General features: G+C 52.3%; 1 protein-coding gene across 2 annotated transcripts in view; it reads right to left on the bottom strand.

Annotated features, from left to right (window-relative positions):
* Afap1 (actin filament associated protein 1) overlaps positions 1-19161 on the bottom strand; it is a 131535-nt gene that overhangs the window by 46368 nt on the left and 66006 nt on the right. For both annotated transcript variants that reach the window (XM_076864189.2, XM_076864188.2), the window contains exons 4-6: positions 14083-14191; positions 7042-7253; positions 3612-3791 (exon numbers count right to left, since the gene is read on the bottom strand). In XM_076864189.2, coding sequence (XP_076720304.1) covers positions 3612-3791; positions 7042-7253; positions 14083-14191 — 501 coding nt within the window. The remainder of the gene's footprint in view (positions 1-3611; positions 3792-7041; positions 7254-14082; positions 14192-19161) is intronic.

The following is a 19161-nucleotide window of genomic DNA, read 5'->3' as shown; positions in this document are numbered from 1 at the left end:
AGCTGTCTGCGCAGGGATGGAAAGCCCACTACCATGCCTCCCTGTGGTCCATGTGGCGTGGCCACCCTCGCACACCCCCAGAGGGCCAGGACTGCTCTTCCCAGACATGCTCCTGGACCTGAGTCTCCTCCACACTGTGCTCCCTGACAGAGGCTGGGTCCTCTCAGCTGTGCTCCAGGGCCAGCGTGTGACAGCAGCTGAAAGTCTGGTCAAGGGGAAAAATGAGGGAATGAAAAATAAACTGGATTGAAAATCTCTATGGGGAAAGGAATGAAGGAAGGAAAAGCCAAAGAAACAAGGCTGCCACCAGGCAGGTCGAGCCTGGGACACGGCCCCCTGTCCTCTGCACTGATTTCTGAAAGCTTCACAGGAGAAAACACTGCTGGTTTTGGCACAAAAAAAACCACCTGCACATGCGCCCTGCCAGGCTGCCTCCCAGGGAGCTGCTCCCTGGCACAGCCAGCTCTCCCACACCAGGCTGCTGGCGGCAGAAGTGGCCCGGCCACAGAGCCAGTGCCTGGCGACAGCCTTCAAGGAGCCACACAGAGGAGACAACACAGCGCACGCTGGTCTCCACACTGCCTTGTTGTCCAGCCACTGATCCCTCTCCCAGCCAGAAATGAAATTCCTGGCAGAGGGAAGCCATGTCCCCCACAGTGCTTGGGAAGGGGGAGGCACACGGCAGGACAGAGACCCAGACAGCAACTGGGGGCATTCCTGTCATCACAAGACCGTCTTCCCCAGAATCAACAAGGATCCTGCCCAGGACTCAGAGGAGGTATGTGGGAAGGCCAGGGAGTCACTTCAGTGGAAGAAGTCAGGTCACCTCGTGTCAGTGTCTTCCCCCCTGGCTCTCCATCGAAGGCCAAAGGCACCTTCAGGGTTAGTTCAGAAGAACAAACAGAGGCTCTGTCACCCTGGGCCTCAGGAGGACTACACGCGAGTGTGCTCTATTTAGAGAGCCACATTATGCGAGGACTTCAACACGTACTGGAGAGAACTGCATCTGAATGCAAAGTCACGACGCTCCAAAAACTGTTTTATGTTTTGCGGTATTTTTGTTTGCTTTTAACTTGAACTCTCTTCTCCAGAAACACAATCTCTGCACATTTTTTAAGGAAACCTGACCACTCTGCTTCTGGGAAGATTGGCTCTTGTCTTCTGCTTGACCTCTGCACAACGGCTCCTGCTTGCAGCATCTGCACACACACACGCACACACTCACACACACTCTCACACACACCCTCACAGCATACTCACACACATTCATACACGCACACACTTGCACTCACACACTCACGCACACATGCACTCTCATACACACTCACGCATATACTCACATACTCTCATGCACACCCACACTTGCACTCACACACTCACACACACACATTCACATGGACACACACGCACACATTCACACACACATATACATACTCACTTTATGCACACACACTTGCACTCACACTCGCAGTCACACACATATGCACACACACATTCACACATGCATACACACCGTCATACACACACGCACACAGTCGCACACACGCACACTCTCTCACACACACACACACGCACACCAGTTGAGTCTGGCAGGAGCTGTTGGCGCTGGACAGTGCAGACACAGGAAGAACCACTCTGGCAGGAATCCCTCAAGAGCACAAGGCCAGACCCCCAAGGCCACCCGCCTCTAGCTCGTGTGCTTGACAGAAGCATGTGTGTCTTTGTTAAAGGGTTTTTAATGTTATATTAAAGCTGTTTCAAAACATCTACAGCCTGGGCCACGAGCTAGAACGATGCAGGCAGCAGCAGCCGAGGCTGACCCACGGCCCCCGAGGCATGGGGCCTCCTGTTAGCTGGGTAGAGTCCCATGGGGACCTGGCGGGGTGCAAGGAACAATATCATGTTTTCATGCTCTAGCTGTCTATTACACTTTGAGAGTGAATTTAAGTCATTTTCTCCCTCTTCCTCCTTAACAATTCCTGTGACATTACTTCCACTGTAGCACAGTGGGGAAGTCTGGGCCAGAGAGGTGTGTGCTGGGCCAGTGTGGATGCCTGTATGTGAAGAGCACAGGACCTGGGACCCACACAGAGATGCCCGCGGGAACCTGTGTGATCCTTGAGGATTCTAGCAAAGCCACTTGGAAAACTCAATTGGATCATGTTCATCTACTGCTGCCTGAACCAGGAGGGGCATTTCCATCTCCTGCACATGCACCAAGAGACCCTGCAGGGACCCAGAAAAAAACAAGGTGACTCTCTGTGGCTGGCAGAAGCATAACTGCACAAACGACACAGCAACCTGGCAGAATCCATGATGTCAGAGGTGTGCACATCCTATGCCCAGAGATGCCCCGTGAGGGTCCCATCCTAAGGAAACTGAGGCATAAAGCCAGAGGACACGCTCTACAGAGCTTGTGGCACGTAGATGCTCAAAGAGGTCCCACTCACGAGGATGGCTGAGAAAATTCTGAGTGGCAAGAGCTCTGGAGGACAGTGGGGTGTGAAGCCACTTATGTGAAAGTCTGAAACATGAGCAACCATGTCATTTATGGTCATGGTTCAGGCATGCCAAGGGACAGCATGGTTTGGAAGCATACGCAGATTATCACCAGACTCAGGACACAAGTTCCCTCGGAGGAGGGAGGGAGGGAGGGAGAGAGAGATCAATTCTACCTGTAGCGTTCTTGACCCGCAAACAATATAAATGATAGGGGACAGGACTTCTGGGAGATGGTGCCTCATAGATAGCATCAGTGCCCGGATAAAAGAGGCTCCAAGAGTGGCCTTTGCCCTTGCCACCATGTGAAGGCACAGTGAGAAGACGGCTCTCCACTGCAGAGCAGCCATCTCCAGATGCCAAATCTGTGGCACCTTGATCTTGGACTCCCAGCTCCAGCAGCTGAGGGAACGCTGAGGGAAAGAAGACACCACACACTGTCCGCTGGCTTGCTTGTTTCTGTTGTTTATAACCCACCCAGCCTACGTTACTTCATTAAAGTGGCCTGCCATATTCAAAATTAGAAACACAGTGAACAAAACAAATTTAACAGCAGATTAGAAACTGTCAGAGAGAAACAGTGAACTGGAAGGCAGCAAGGAAAACAAGCCAGACTGAAGAAGAAGAAAACAGGACAGTGAATACAAAGAAGTAAACTTGAGATGGTAGGACAAAATCAAACACAGTCTCAAGGAAATGGGGATGGGGTAAAGCTGTCTTTTAGGAAAAGGTCTGAACAATTTTTCCCAAAAGATGACAAACAATCTACCAATTTTTCCCAAAAGATGACAAACAATCTACCAATTTAAGAAGCCCAGCATGTATCAAGCAGAATAAACAAAAAGGAACCCATATCCAGACACAATGAAGTGAAACTATAGAAAATAAAAATAAAAGAGAACTCCCTAGGGCAATCTGCAAATGGGGACAGATGGCCTCCTTGAGATGGGAGCCACATGAAGAGGGACTCTGATCGAATAGAGTACCCAGCTGTCAAGGACAGAACTATTCAGCTTCATCTATTTTTAGCTTGAAAAAAAACTAATCAAAATAAAAGAGGATCTAGGAAGAGGATGAGAAGTGAAATGGCTCAGAGTTACCAGGCGCCCCACCTTCAGCCACTGCTCAGCTTGCTCCTTGCTCTGGACTGCGAGGACAAGGGGGTCGGTGCCTTGCTGGGTGATTTTCAGCTCATGCTTCTTTTTCTTGCTGTCTTTCGGGATATAGGTGATGTTGCAGCCTTGAAGAGGCAGTTCCATCTGAGGCTGCTGGTCCTTGGAACTCTTATAGCACTGCATTCAACACAACAAACCAATGTATATGGTAAGGAGGCTTGAAGAGAAACACTGATAAAACCCAGCATAATAAAACCACGAACGCAGGCAAGCTGGGGTGGCGGGGTCTGATCCCAAAGTGGAGACGCTCAGCAGCTGCAGAGCAGCAGGTGTCAAACCCATGTACCACTTCACACTAGCTGGCGCATGTGCCTGTTAATTCAGCAATGGTTTACTAAGCATCCAGAACATGCTTCAGCAGGAAATAAAATGTTCCTAGCGGGATGGAGCCTATGTTCTAGTGGACTTTCTTCACTAAGTGGATATACTTATATAAAAACACTTACATTTACATGAAGAATAAAGTGGAAAGTGCACTACCAGATTTGGTGCAACAGCAAAGCCCTAGCATGGAGCCACAGTCTAATAACGTGACACCTGTGGCCTGTGCTGCTTGGCCATGGCCCTCCCTTTCTGAAAGGCAGGCGAGTCACTTTAGTAAAGGTATCAACATGGGTGCCTGGTGGACAGCTAAGCCTTGAGTTCACCCCTCTAGTGTGTGAGAGCAGCCAAAATGCAGGCTGCTCCACCTACATCACAAAGTTCATGAGGTCCACTGAGTCCCTCACAACCGAGACAGGTTCCCGTCGCTCTTGCTTACTCTCCATCGGTAACAGAACCAACTCTGCCACAGCCCCTGCCTGCCCTCTCTGTTTAACTGTAGCACTTAGAGCCCAAGCATTACTCTTAATGGGGATACACAGCCCCAGAGGCCAGATATCTGGGTCCTAGCTCTGTTATATGTAATCTGGTCCCATGTCCGTGTCGTAAGGCATGCTCACTGTTGGTGTTACTGTTAAAGCCCACTATCAGCAGCACTCTGCCTGCTACTAGGCACTGGGTGCTCACATTACAAGAGCCATTTCATACATGTCTCACAGCTGTCTGTGCTGCAGATTAGGAAACTGAGGCTCCACTGGGTAAGTGACTTGCCCAAACAGGACAACTGAAGAGTGCAGACAGGACTCCAGCCCACAGGGAGAAGGGCAGGACCTACACTCTTAATGGGGACACAGCATTGTTGGTAAGGAATAAAGGAACAGGCACCAACTTTCAGAGCAGTTTCTAGAGTCCTTCCCTGGTTCATAGTCTTAAACCCACGACTCTGGGGTAAGGAGAGATCCACTTCAAAAACTTCCAACTGATGGCAGCCTGCCTAAGATGGGAAAAGGAAACTCTCCAGAACGGCCCACCTCAGGCTGCTGTGAGTGCTCACCATTTAGCAGAATTTTGCACTTGAATAAATGTTAAAAAAAGATGGGAAAGGAAAGTAACAGCCTGTGGAGGAATGAGGGGTTTACAGTTTGTATTTTTCTGTAAGCTAATGCCTCGCAGTGAGTAAGTCATCAGCAACATGACAAAGGCAGCCTAGCGACTGGCAGAGTGGCCCAGGGAGACTGCCTCTGGAACAGGACACTACCAAGGTGGCCCCTAAGAGCAACTTGGCTGGGGCCAGGGGTGGAGCAGGACCTGGCAGGGAGGCCATGCAGTTCAAATACGAGGCTTCAGGGACCTGTAGGAGGCGGGAACTGCAAGGCTGCCCCAGGGCTGTTCTGCACGTGGACGTGGCCCTGCGCACAGATCCCAGGGAGGAAGCTCGACCTCGGGCTAGAGACCCCTTCTAAGAGGGCTCAGTGACCCTCCCAGCAGGCCAGGAAACAAGTGTTCAGTTCTGAAGGGGGATTGGGCGCACCACAGTGCTACCCCAGAGCCACCTGGGCGGAAGACCTGACTGTTCCAGAGGAAGATTCAACAGAGTGTTAATGGTATGTGTGTGGGAGGACGGCAAGGGTGCAGGGAGGCACTCATTTCTGTTTGCAGCCTTCAGCAAGGGCGAAGTTTGGAAGTCACTTGCTTCTATCCTTGTAGCTTTTTAATGTCAATTAGGTCATCCAAGTAGCTGGATCATAGGTTATTTCCGAATGGAAAAAGTTTCCTAATAAAAATAACTAATTCTGATCTTGCATTTTATCAAAGACCATGCTGGTTCTTCATTAATTTCTTCTTTAACATTTATAACTAAGCTCTAGTACTGCAAGTATCATCCTGGCATGGAGAGGGAGACTTGCAGGAGACCAAATGGCAGAGAAAGGAGAGGAGGAGGAGGACAGTGGAGAGGTGACGGAGGGGACCAGGGACCAGGGCCCTAAACTGCTAACCCACAGGTGGCCACGAGGCTCTGCACCGTGCCCACACTCCCCTGTGGGGTGAGCGCTGACTGTGTCCGTGTGACACTCACAGCCTGCAGCCTCTGGCCCGGAGCATAAGCAGGGCCGTGCTATTCCTGTTTCTTCCGTGCTCTGGAATTCCCAAGGGCGGCATTTTTGGCACATCTAAATTTGGGAGAAATTCAGGCCACACATGTGGAAAAATATGTACTCTCAGTGTTTAAAAAATAAACAAAAATAAACATAGTCCTAGGAATCTAAGACTCTCACAATTCAAAGATAAAATTGGGTTTAAAAAAAAGGATCATCTGTTCCATTACACATGAAACAAAAATTTCCAGGTTTTCTGTTTTAATGACACACCTCTGAGTTGTAATTTTCCCCAAGTTTAATTTTAAAGAAAAACCAAAGGTAAAAACATACCCTATAGTTCATAACTCTGATAAGCAACCTTGGATTCTACAGGGAGGGAGAGGGGAGGGAAGGAGAGAGGGAGGAGCCAGGAGGAGGGAGGGGTGGAGGAAACACCCCAGGCAGGCTGGGGGCCCTACTTCCTCACAGAGCCCCCAGGGAGAACACCCAGGCATGGGGGCTGTGCTTCCCACCCTGCATCTGGCACTCACTCCATTCCGCTCCTCTGCTGCTTGGGTTTTTTTTAAAAAAAAAAAAAAAAAAAAAAACTTGGCCCTAAGCTTTCCAGAAGAATTTCCTCTTCTGCACCCACCCCCCTAAGCCTTGAACGGCCTCCCCACCCCACTGCCATGACCTGGCTTTGAGGAATCCACTGACTCACTACAAATGAGAAAACCCATCTTGCAACTCCTGGCAAGTTTGTAACTGTGCCTTTCCACTGACACAAACCGCAGGCACAGCCCAGTGACAGGAGGGGCAGGCCTGGGGATGGTAACTGGGGCTAGCTCCCTGGCTCCTCCTGGCGGGCCCAGGGCTCCCGGGGAGCGCCTCCCTCCCACGGCTGGTGTCACAGTGCCCTGGGCCTCTGTGCCCTCTGGCTCGAAGGGTGGCTGACTGGAGCACCTCACCAGCAGCTTGGCGTCCTTGATGACACAGAGCAACTTGGTCCACTGGCCGAAGCGCTTCTTGCGCAGCAGGAAGGCACAGATCTTGGCATCCTTCACCAGGTCCATGGACGCCTCCTCTGAGGGCCACTGGTGCCGGGTCTTCTTCCCCTTCCCCTCCTCCTCCTCTTCATCATAGGACTCGTAGGAGCTGCTCATCGCATCCGAGTCATAATCTGCAGAGACAGAGGAGCACAGTGAGGGAACACGACCCTGGAGTGCTCTTTCCTCGGGCTCAGAGCACATCCTGTTACTTCTAACTGCCAAGGAATTCATGAGAAAAGAGCTTTTGCCTCTGAAGAAAAAAGATAACTCTCCAGAGTCCAGGAGAGAAGCTCAACCCAAGGTTTCAAACTGAAATGTTCCAACTTCTCTCTCTCAAACCACCTGTCCACCGTTCCCGAGGCCCAGAGCTGCCTGGCAAGATCAGCCTCCCCTGCACTCTGGCTCACAGGGCCTTGGCTCCCGAGCCCACACCTGGTTGGTAAAGCCTCAGTCTACACCACCTTCTTGCCACTGGCCTCCTCTCATGCACAGACCCTTCTGGACTTCAGGGACTAACTAAAGGCCTCCTCTCCCCAGAGTTACCCTTGGAACTGCACAGGAATTTCCCCCACCCTTCCAAAGGAGTCCCCTCATTCTGAAACACACTAACACAGACCAGGTTGTTTAGAGTTTCCCAAAGACATCATGTTGTCCCTTACCCGAGACCTCTGCACAGGCGCAGCCTGCTGTGCTTCCACGCACCTTCGGGCCTTGACCTGGGTGAGGGTGCGCACCTTCAGCACTTGACTTACAGACACCTCCTCCTGCAGGCCCTCCCCAAGTACCAAAGCTGAGGGCCAGGCACCAGCCTGTAACCCCCAGCATCCAGGTGCTGAAGTTTTAATTCCCACATCACTGAATTTAGAGACAGAACTTTTAGGTACAATTAATGTTAAATGAGGTCATAGGCAGGATCCTACTCCAACAGCACTGGCCTCACAAGAGGAGGAGGAGAGAGATCCCAGTGCCTCCGCACCGCGCCCTCGTGTAGAGGAGTAAGAAGGCAGCACCCAGGCTGGGTTTGTGGCTCAGTGGTGGAACCTTCGCCTAGCATGCACGAGGTACTGGGTTTGATCCTCAGCACCACATAAATGTAAAATAAAGATATTGTGTCCACCTAAAACTAATAAATAAATAAATAAAAGAAGGCAGCACCCACAAGCCAGGCAGAGTCCCTCGCAAGAACCACCAGGCTAGCACCCCAGTCTTAGCAATTCCAGCCTCCAGAGCTGGGGAAGTAAAGTCTGTGGTCTAAGAGCCCTGCAGCCCAGTAGACGGCATTTTGTTCTACACACACTGAGCCAAACGCTCCCATTTCCATGCATCCTCACGCAGCCATGCTGGGTGGTCAGCGGCTCAAGGCAGTGCCAATTCACTTCTGATGAACCCTAACCCTGGGATCACCAGGGACACATTCACTGTTCCAACATAGTTGAAGAAGGATGCCTGACGCAGCAGGACTGATAGATGAGGAGGAGCAGTGGCAGTGCCATGGGCCACACGACATAACACAGGCTGTCACGCCCATGACGAAGCCAGTCAGGGCCACTCCAGGAGAACTGGGCTGCACGAAATAGTGACACTGACAGAGAAATACCTTTTTCTTTGGGTCCTGTGACGGCTCCTCTGACCCAGCTCCCCCAAGGAGGCAAGGCAGGCAGGAAAGAGGAAGAGCAGCCTCGAACCAGGTTTTATTGGGGAGAAGCAATCCAAACGAGGCAAGGGGTCAGGTTTCAAGGGTGACTCTAGCTTCCTGATGTCTGCTGTCAGCAGGTTGATTGACATCTAGGAAGGCCACACCTCTCTCATGTGCTGTGTGATGATCAAAGGCAGAGCCACGAAAGGGACACAATGTGCACAGCCCAGACAGGGGCATGGTCAGTCCCGTCCGCTCTGCGCTCAAGGTGCTCACAGCTCAGAGGGCCCAAGGCTGGCTCGCCACGTCTCCACATTCCTGTGCTCAAAGCTAGGGGGCGCTCAGCTCCTATGTGGCAGCTCCCGACCACAGACCCTCCACTCGCACGCCTGTCATTACAACAGGGAAGTGCACCCAGTGGTGACATTCACATTTCAGTGTTCTGGCAAAGAGTCAATACTTGGGACAAACAGATGAACGATCGAAGGTAAACTTTCAGTGGTGAAAAGAAGCCAAGGAGGATTTGAGGCAAGAACCAGACAGACAGCATAACCCTGGCAACAGCCCTGAATGGGCAGGGCCCAGGGGAGGCACCTGCCATTCTGTCCAGGTCCATGCAGAGAGCCTGTGGGCGACATGCTGAGGAAACAGGCCGAGGGCTTGGTAATCATGTGGAAGATGGAGTGCAGCAGAGTGGTGGCCCTCGGGCGCTGCTTCCTATCAATCCTCCCACAGGCAGCAGGGAGGATTGAGAACTCTCCACCCCTGCCACCACAGGGCCTGCCATCAGCCCCTGTCACATGGCAGCACAGGGACCACCAACCCTGCATCTTAGGTAAAGTCAGCTCCCCGAGGCCCGCCACACTCCGAGTCTCAGCAGCTGTTGGCTGTCGGCCGCTCTGTGCCCACCACTGCTGCAGATCACCACCAGAGCACCTGGCAGGCTGCAGGGGGCAGACGCTGATGACCTAGCGTGACCCACATTATCACAGGCAGGGACTGAGAACCACGAGTGCAGGACCCAGGAAGAAAGAGCTTCTCATCCAGACCCTGGACGAGAGGGGGCCAATAGGACGGAAGCCAAAGGAGGAGGTCTCAAGCGAGCCTGAGAAGAGGGCATGGGCCAAGCCGTTCTCGGCAGCCTCCAGGGCAGCAAGAGGCCTGTGCTCCTGTGCCACCACCGGAAGAGACCAGGGTGGGCAGGCTTCGGGGTGGTGGATTCCACCCTGACCTGGGCAACTGTTCACCTTATGGGAATCACTGGCGATATATTCAAATCTTATGCCTTTTTGATAAATAGATTGTATTTTTAAAATAACCATCAGTGAAGGGAAGTGACAGGGCATGAAACCGTGGATGGGTCGGGGGCAGGCAGAGCTCCCGTGCCCTGCTGTGGTCCAGCCAGAACAGGACAGCCGTGGACACCATCATGTTTAGTTTAGAAAATCAAGAATCCCTCAGATCTCAGCTTATTTTCCTGGGCCATCATGTTCAATAAATACTTACTGAACAAATAAAGAGAAGAGCTAGTGAAGTCTGAATACGGAAAGGAAAAAAAAAAAAGAACTAGTGAACAATTTTGCCACACAAGGGGACAACCATGACGCGTTCCCTCGGAGATCATGTGCAGCATTTTCTTGTGTTCATGCTGACATGCAGAAGCTGAGGTAGAGCGGGGAAGGGACAGGGCCTGTTCCAGATTACAAAGGCCTTCACTGGTGCTCTCAGCTGCAGGAAATGAGGCCAGTTGGGTCTCACTTGGAGAAAAAGAAAAAGGACACCCAAAGGTAACTAATCTGTCCCAAGCCACACCCCTAAAGGGTGGCAGCTGAAACAGGAAGCAGACCTCCCCGTTTTGAAGTAAAAGGTAAACCATGTCCCCAGGAGCCTGCCTCATCTCTGGGAACGCGCTGAGGCTGACAGTTAGAGAAAGACAATAAGTTCACTGTCCTGCTTCTGAGAGCAGAACTGAGTCATTTCTAGAAAAACTCAGCCAAGCCAGCAGGAAACAAAGAGAGAAGCAGTAACAGAGCCTCAGGGAGGACCGATTCCAGCGGACATCCCAGTCATTGCCCAGTGGCGAGAAAGTTGGCCCTTACTCCTCACCCAGGGCTGCTGGTGTCCAGCACTCAGACAGTGGCCTGGATCCCAGGAGCCAGCTGTGGTTGGCTGGGGCTCTATACCACACAGCCAGGTCGGGGACACTCTGTGACGAGTTAAGGAAGACCCGACTGGAGGAAAAATCACTGATGCCCTCTGTTATGGTCACGCAGGGCTCAGATACTCACAGAAACGTGGCAGGAAGGGCCACATTTGGAGGCCATGTGGGAGAGCCCTGACAGTCTACATGGATGTCTACCCTTCATAAGGGATGCTCCAATAAGCTGTTCTCTTTGAAGATAAAATACTCAACCCAGAAGAAGTATCAGGAAAGCAATGGCAATGTGCACATCTGGCACAACCGGCCATCAGAGACCGGGAACCTGCCTGCTGCAGTAGCCTGGCACCATGGCTGTCCACGGCCATCGCTCCCTCACTGGGATCACCCAAGCACTCACCCTCAACCCTCCATCAGAGCCTCATAAACTTGTCTGTAGTCTACAAACTACAGACAAGGGGCAAGTGTGGAGCAAGTACCAGCATCCTCTCCTCTGTGTCCCCCCCAAGGAAGCAGGACAGGGGCAGCTCACCATGACACTCTGGCTTTAATAGCTGAGAGGAGAGAGCCGCCAGGCCTCTCTTGGTTCCTGGCTGTGCTTTATGAAGAGAAGGCAGAGGACGGCTCCCAAGCAGCAGCGCGTGGCTGTGTTCTGATGAGTGTCCCCCAAGGCCCATGTATTCAAGGTCGGTCCCCAGGGTGGCATGTCAGGTGGGGCCTGATGGGAGAGCTTTAGGTCGTGTGACCTGGAGGGGGGCTGGGCGACCCTACCTCTCTCAGGTCTGTGTCCCAGCCATGCCCACACATGCCCGCCATGATGTGTTACCCTTGCCACAGGCCAAAGCAGTAGGGCCACTTGCTGTGGAACTGGAGCCTCCAGACTGTGAGCCCAAACAGCCCTGTCCTGTCTCTATCACCTGCCTCAGGAGCCCCATCACAGCGACGGGAAGCTCACTGATAGGGCTGTGCTTCTCTTCACTTCAGGAGTTCTGAGCACAGAGTTGGGCACAGCAGGAGGCATTTCACACACACATAAAAGATGGAATGGAGGGGCTGGGGCTGGGGCTCAGCGGTGGAGCGTGCATCTAGCACATGTGAGGCCCTGGGTTTGATCCTCAGCACCACATAAAAAATAAATAAAATAAAGGTATTGTGTCCAAGTACAGCTAAAGAATACATATTAAAAAAATGAAATAGAAGTTCAGCCTGGAAAACCAAGATAACGACGCCCAGAGCTCCCAGAGCTGCCATCGGCAGTGTGTGACGCTCACACGCCGACCGGCACACAGGAGGCTCATCACCGGCTTTGGCCTTAGATTCTAGTGGGGAAGAAACAGACTTTCAACAGTGGGCTCCAGAGGACGGGATGTGTCCAGACAGAGGCCATCAGAAACACGCTGGTGTCTGCTCTCCCAGGCTTCAGCATCAGCTTGTGGTAACAATGACCACATTGGACGTCACAAAGGGCCTCCCCGTACCATCTGCCTGCTCTACACACAGCCCTGCAGAGGCCCAGACTGAGGCAGAAAAACAGGGCCGGGGCACCGCTGGGGGCAGAAGAGGTGCTAGGTGAGGTGGGTGGCAGCTGCAGACCACGGGAGCCACATGAAGACTGCGGCTTTCACCCCTGGGTGGGCTGGGAGGCTCTGAATGAAGAGGTGACCTGCTCAGGCTCTGAGATGCCCAGTCCGGCAAAGCCAGCCTGGCTACAGTTAGAAATGTATGGCATATAGTTGGTCTATATACATATGGTATATGTATGGCCCACAGTCAGGGATACGTGGCATATGGGCTATAGTTAGGAATACTCTAACTCGCTCAGCTTCCTGGAGACTCGATGTATTTGAGATCATCTTGTCATTCTCGCAGCTACTCTGAGGATCAGATGAAGGACACAGGAAAGCCCCACGTGACCCTGAACACCCAAGGGTAGGTGTACTGCACCTGTCACACTGTGGCTCACGGCAGGCCTATAAGGCCAAGATGATCCCCAAACACGAGCTGTATCAATGAACTGGGTGCACATGTACCCGTATCCCCTGAAATCAGGAATGACATTCTAAACTGTGCTCCTTGACAAGAGAGAGGGACAAGGGCAAGAGGAGAGGGGAAATAGAAAACTAAAAATGAAAATGGAATCTAAATCTGCAGCCAAACATAAGAGCACAGCAACATTTCCCAATTGGAGCATGTGTTCGAGTGGGGCTAGACAGCAGCAGGGGTTCAGAGGCAGGACCCCAGGGAATTTGGAATTTCAAACATCAGGTTAGGTTCTGCTTTGCTGAGGTAGCCACATGCTGCCAAGGAAGGGAAGGACTCCAAACGCAATGTCTCTGTGGAGCAGAGACTTCAGGTAATGCCACGTCCGCTTGGCTGAGGGCACATCTCCTGAGGAGCACAGCCACAGGGAGACGGCTGCAGGGAGGACCGTGCACTGAGAGCTGTGTGTGAAATCAGAGAGCACACTCACTCCTCACAGACCCGTCTTTCATAAAAAAGCAAGGGCCTTCCCCCAGGACATACGCTCACACATTCAACTTCTTGAGACAACAGCACTCTGCCTGACAGACTGAGAGGAGAAATAACATCAATAATTCAAAAAGAAGTTCCCGAAATAGTGAGAGAAGGGTTTTCAGCAGTAGCATGTTACTGTCTGAATTGGAAAGCTGGGTGCTGACAAAGGTGTGCTCCCGTGGGTCCTCAGCAAGCCCCTACTGGGCCAGGAGAACTATGACTTGGTCAAAAAATCCCCAGTAAAACCTGCATGCCCCCAGAAAGAACAAACAAGTAAAGAGAAGTCTGCCACCCGGGGGTCTTCATTCTATGCCCCGTGACTCAAGCCAATGCTCAGCGTGGGAGGGACACCATGCCCCACCTAGGAACAGGGCGGGTCGCAGCGTGGAAGTACCCCACAAGGGGCCGCTTCCCTTCCCACAGAGGGACGCACTACATTGCTGCCTGTCTCCCGGCCGGAGGCTCCGCTGACTCTGAGTCACCAGGAAGGTGGTGGTCAGATGAAGGTGCTGGCAGGCACCTTGGCCTTTCCAAAGCCCTCTGTCCTTAGGTTCCAGATTCCCTTGGAATTCCCTTACAGTCCCCAGTCCCCCTGCATGCCCAACAAGGCCCCTGGGCTCTCAACAATCCTGCAAACCATTGGCTCACTCACTTGATGTGATGTATTCCGGAGCTTTCCCAGGACTCAACGGCACGGCCTCCTCATAGTAACCTTCCGGGAGAGAGGATGTCGGCAAAGGTGGAGGCCCGCTGTCAGGAGGCTGAGGGGAAAAGGAACACCATGTTTACATTAGCATGACCACTGGAAGGAAATGGCACATTAGCTTTGTGTGGCCTAGCATTTTCTGCTTTCCTTTACCAAGTTTTGTTATAGTTAAAGCTTTGTCCCAGGGTTTCATAAACTGACTTCCAGACCACTCACATATAATCTAATCAAGCCTTTATTGAAGCACACCGGTGGTGGCTGACCAGAACATAAAGGTGTCCCCCTGATCAGCCCCGAACAATTGCAAAGGCACTGCTTATAAGCCTGAAAACTGCAAAAGGGATGTTCGGGGGTCTAGCCAATGCAAGCAAGCCAGGTTACAGAAACGGGACAGTGCAGTCAAGCGGAGGGAAGCCTAACCAATCACAGTCAGCCCAGTCACCCCAGCTACAGAAACAGAGCCCCGTTACCTTAGTTACAGAAACAATACCCCATTAGGTAGTTCTGTGTTCTTAAAGGTTTCTATAGCAAAAGGAAAAGAACATCTTACTCCAGTCATGACTCTTCTACTTGGCATGGCTGTTTTACAGGATGAAGTCATAAAACAAAATGGAGTCACATTTGCTCCTACTATCACAGTTTATGCCAAAAAAAGTCATCCTACAAAGAGGCCCGGAAGGTCAGCTCCTGATAGACTCCCACCATGCTCCTATTCACATCCAACTCCCAGGCGCAACCTGCATGTGCCACTCAGGCCCCAACAGGCCAGAGTTCCACACAGGCACAGCACCATCCTGCCTGAGGGTCATCTGCACATTCCGCATCCCAGGCATTGAAGCCCCTTCCCCCAAATCCAGCAGGGCTGCCCCACACCAGCCCTTCTGGCACCTCCCCAGCTGAGACAGGCTGTGCACCCCCTCTATCCTGGTGGTTCCCACCATCTCCCCTCGAGCTGAGCTCTCATGGCCAGGTCACTCAGGCGAGCTCCTGGAGCAGAGGCGCCAGAACCACATAGCTGGACCAGGAAGGGCTGTCCACATCTCATGGCACTCCTGGAACCCAGGGCGCCAACTACCTCGGAGCCACCCAGAGAGACTGGAGACTGTGTTCTGGAAAGTGCCTGTGCTGACCTGAGCCCGCCCCTTCACGACAGGGTCCTGACCATGGTGTTGAGGCCCCCTCTGGCCCGGAGGCTGTCATTTTTGCATACAGGAAGTGGGAATTTCACCCTCAGCACCACCCAGGTCTCACGTCCCCCTTCTCTTCCTGGACTTTGCGATGACTCTAGTCCACGCACCACTTCCTCCTCTGGATATCACCAGGAGTCCCAAGGTCCTTCCGCCAAGAGAAGAGGTGGAGGGCAGGAGATGGGAGCCCTGAGCTCTGCTCACAGGCTACACTGGCCAATCCAGACAGGAGCCTGCCGGCCCTGTGTCGTGACATGGCACAGATGCATACTCGGAGGCCCAGAACCAACACATTCTGCTCAGAGCTGCCCAAGTACTGACCGAGTGGGGTCTGCAGACACCACTATGTGCGCTCAAGACCTCCCCCCCCCTCCCCCCTCAGGTGCAACACTATTCTACATCATCCACATTCTCCAAATAAATGGGGAAGGAGCATGTCATGGAGAACGTAACCGCACAGCACCCCAAGCTGAAGATCTACCAAGTGAATTTCCAAGTAGCACATGTTCCAGTGAAAACACGGTTTCCGTTTTTTATTCTTATGTAAACTCTCTACAACACAAGTCCATCACTTTCCACTGGACTTGAGTCCAGAAGTCCTCTGTGAATGACTGAGCAGCTGCTGCATGTCCCCATCGCCAGCTGAAGGAGGAGTGCCCACACCAGACCATGGACCCCGCTCCTTCAAACCCTTGAAGATAGCCGCTCCCTTTCACCCATCCTTGTTCCCAGACTGAACAGCGCCGACCCCTAACGCTCTATCAGAAGCTGTGTCCCAGCCATCCTCCTCCTCCCACCCTGCCCAAACCCAGGGCCTTCACATCCTCCTGCACAGGCCACTGGGCACCAGGGTTAAGGCCAGGGTGGGAGGCCAGGCCAGAGTGAGATCCGGCGTGCTGCAGGACTTCACTCAGGGAGCGTCTTTTGTCTGTGAAGGTGGGGTGCTCCAACTTCCTGGAGGATGGTGAGAGCCTCAGGCCCCTCAGTACCCCTCAGGCAGGGGCAGCATCATGGGCACTGAGACAAACAGGCTTCTTACCTACAAAGGTCTGACTCTTCCTCAGAGCTGCAAGGCCAAGGTGAGGAAGGCCCAGACTCTCTGAATGAAGGGGATTCCCACACAGATACTGTTAGATATGGAAAATGGAAAGCCCCAAAATAGTGTGGCCTGGGAAACGGAGTGAAAAAGAAAGCCCCACATTGATCGCTTTCATCCCTTCCAAGACCGGTCCTCCCCAGGTGCTGGCCACAGTGGGGAGAAGGTGTTCCACCTGACCTGGAGTGACAGGCTCTGGGAGGCACTCATCTCTTCCAAGACAAATCCTCTCCAGATGCTGGCCATAGACCCCCAGCCCCAAAACCCAAATTCCTGAGTGACCGCTCACTAAATCACCTCTCAGTATAACGTACGTAAGTCCACACTTTCCTCCAGGAAAAGTGGGTCCCTCAGAGACGCGTCACCCTGTTCCTGAATGAAACTCCATTCCTGAATAGAGAGCTGGGCTGACAGTGAAGTCTGCGTCCAACCCCGGCCCTTTGTGCTAACATAGTGCCATGCGTTGGCATGGCCTTTTAAGAGACATCCTCTAGACCCAATAATTCCACCTCTAAAAACATATTGGTCATGTGAGGCAAAAAGTTGTAAGAAAGTCCAATAAAAGTTTTTTGTCAAGATCCAAGAGCAATCTAAAGTGCACCCAAAGGAGAGCACTGAGCTGTGTGGCCTCGCTCACCGCAGGCGTGCAGGGCCAGGCAGCCCACAGCACTCACCTGAACACTTCTCGGACACTGCAGAACAAAAACACGACTCTTCTCGCCCTTCCCTTGTGTGTTTCTGCTCACGTAGTACAAAGACAGAAGGCCGCTCACCAAAAACGTTAACCAGCAGTGGCTCTTCGCTATGTGTGTCTGGACAGCTTGGTTTCCAACCAAGCTTGGTTACCTTTAAATTCATTTAAAATATCAAACTATTTTCACTATGAAATAATACCCTTCAAATTACTCCCACAGAAGCACCCTCTCCTCCACTGCTGTACGCCGTTTCCCCTGGGACCCCTTGCAGGGTTCTGACACTTGAGCTGGTCAAGGTCAAATGGGGAGAGCTGCAAAGAGGTGCCAACCTGCGCAGGCCACTGCGTCCAGGGGAACTGATTCCTTCAGAGCCCTTCCAGTAAGGTAGAGTCCACTGCAGTCATGATCAACGTGACTCTGAAAGGTCCCAAAGGGGGAAGGCAGGTTTCCAAAAGGGATCAGAGGACTTTAATTCTATATATTATAGTGATGGTAATCAAATTGTTTTTCTGGTTACAGTAAATAAAATCTACCAAAAGTAATGGCCAAAAATTATATAATCTGAAATAAAAAAGAACTAGGGTTCAAGTAAAACCCATCACACACCAGCAGCACCCCAAGGCAGCCATGCCTAACCCAGCTCCCCACACCTTGGGTCCGCCACGCTGCAAGGGAAATGGGACTGGACTACCGTGATTGTCAGTGGACAACAAACGGCAAAAATGGTTTCAGCCCTAATACCAAGGAGCGAGCAAACATTCTTCTTTGCAAAATTACAGTCTCCGTGCAGATCCTGCCCATTCTAATCTGATCACTGATCTGCACTCCACACGGCACTTGGGTGCATGCTGGGAAGGCATTCCTCCATGTTTTCTCTAGTTCTGTTTATGCATGACAAGGAGTGACAGGCCCAGGTGGCATGTTCCCTCCCCTTCCTCTTCCACCAGTAGGTAGGCACTCAGAGGAAAGGCAGAGGGCCAGCGGGGACTGTGCGTGGGACTCCGGCGAAGAGACTCTGAGATAAAGTGCTGCTAGGATTGCAGGTGGGGTGAGACCCGGAGGTTCTGAAAAGATGACGGAAAGGGAATGAGATGGCTCCCGTCCCTGAAAGGCCCACATCTGGCTCCAAGGGCAAACAAGGGTTGCTCCTGCTTTAAGTCCCAGGCATCAGTCAGTGCTACAACTCCCAGTGCTGGTTGTGTCACATCATCTCAAAGGGACTCCACCTCATCTGTCAACAGATAGCGAAGGTGCTGTGAAGCATGGGGTACAGCAAGAGTGAAGGGCAGTCACGGGGAGGCACCGGACTCCGTTGTTTCTTGGGAAGTGGAATGGCGTGAGGGGTTGGAGCTGGTGCCTCATGGGGACTGGTTTCATTTGGGGAGTCAGAGCTCCGGAGCTGGACAGTGGTGATGGTGGCACAGCAGTGTGCGTGTGCTTAATGCCATGAGCTGTGCACTCAAAATTTGTTATGAGGGCTGGGCGGTGGCTCAGTAGTAAAGCGTAAAGCACTTGCCTGGCATGTGTGAGGCACTGGGTTCGATTCTCAGCACCACACGTAAATAAACAAAATAAAGGTCCATCAGCAACTAAAACTATAAGAAAAAAAAACTTGTTAAGATGTCAAACTCATGCTATGTCCGTTCTATAAAAACAAACTCCACGGTATCTGCTGGCAGAGTGAGGCTTCCACGGTACATGAGCCCTGGCTCTGAACTATATCAAAGACTCAGACTCTGCGCGCCGCTCTGCACACCGCAACCTGCAGCTCTGCACGCTGCCCAACTCATCAAGTGGGCGTTTCAGGAAGCCTGGTCCAGTAGCACGTGTGCGGCCACACAGCCCCGAGGAGCCTGCCCGCTCTCCCCTCCTCCATCAGGAGGGTGGAAGGCATCCCTGCTTTTAGATTAGTGCTGTTTGGAAGGCGAGGAAGCAAGGCAGAAAGGAGCCCTAGTGTAAGGGCTGCTGAGCTCTGGTGGTGCGGCCATCAGCACAGCGAGCCATCTGCAGGGAACCGCTCGCTTTCCCCACGAGATCTCAGCACTGA

The sequence above is a fragment of the Callospermophilus lateralis genome, chromosome 8, assembly GCF_048772815.1.
Source record: "Callospermophilus lateralis isolate mCalLat2 chromosome 8, mCalLat2.hap1, whole genome shotgun sequence".
Lineage (NCBI taxonomy): Eukaryota > Metazoa > Chordata > Mammalia > Rodentia > Sciuridae > Callospermophilus > Callospermophilus lateralis.
This window is presented reverse-complemented; position numbering and strand designations above follow the sequence as displayed.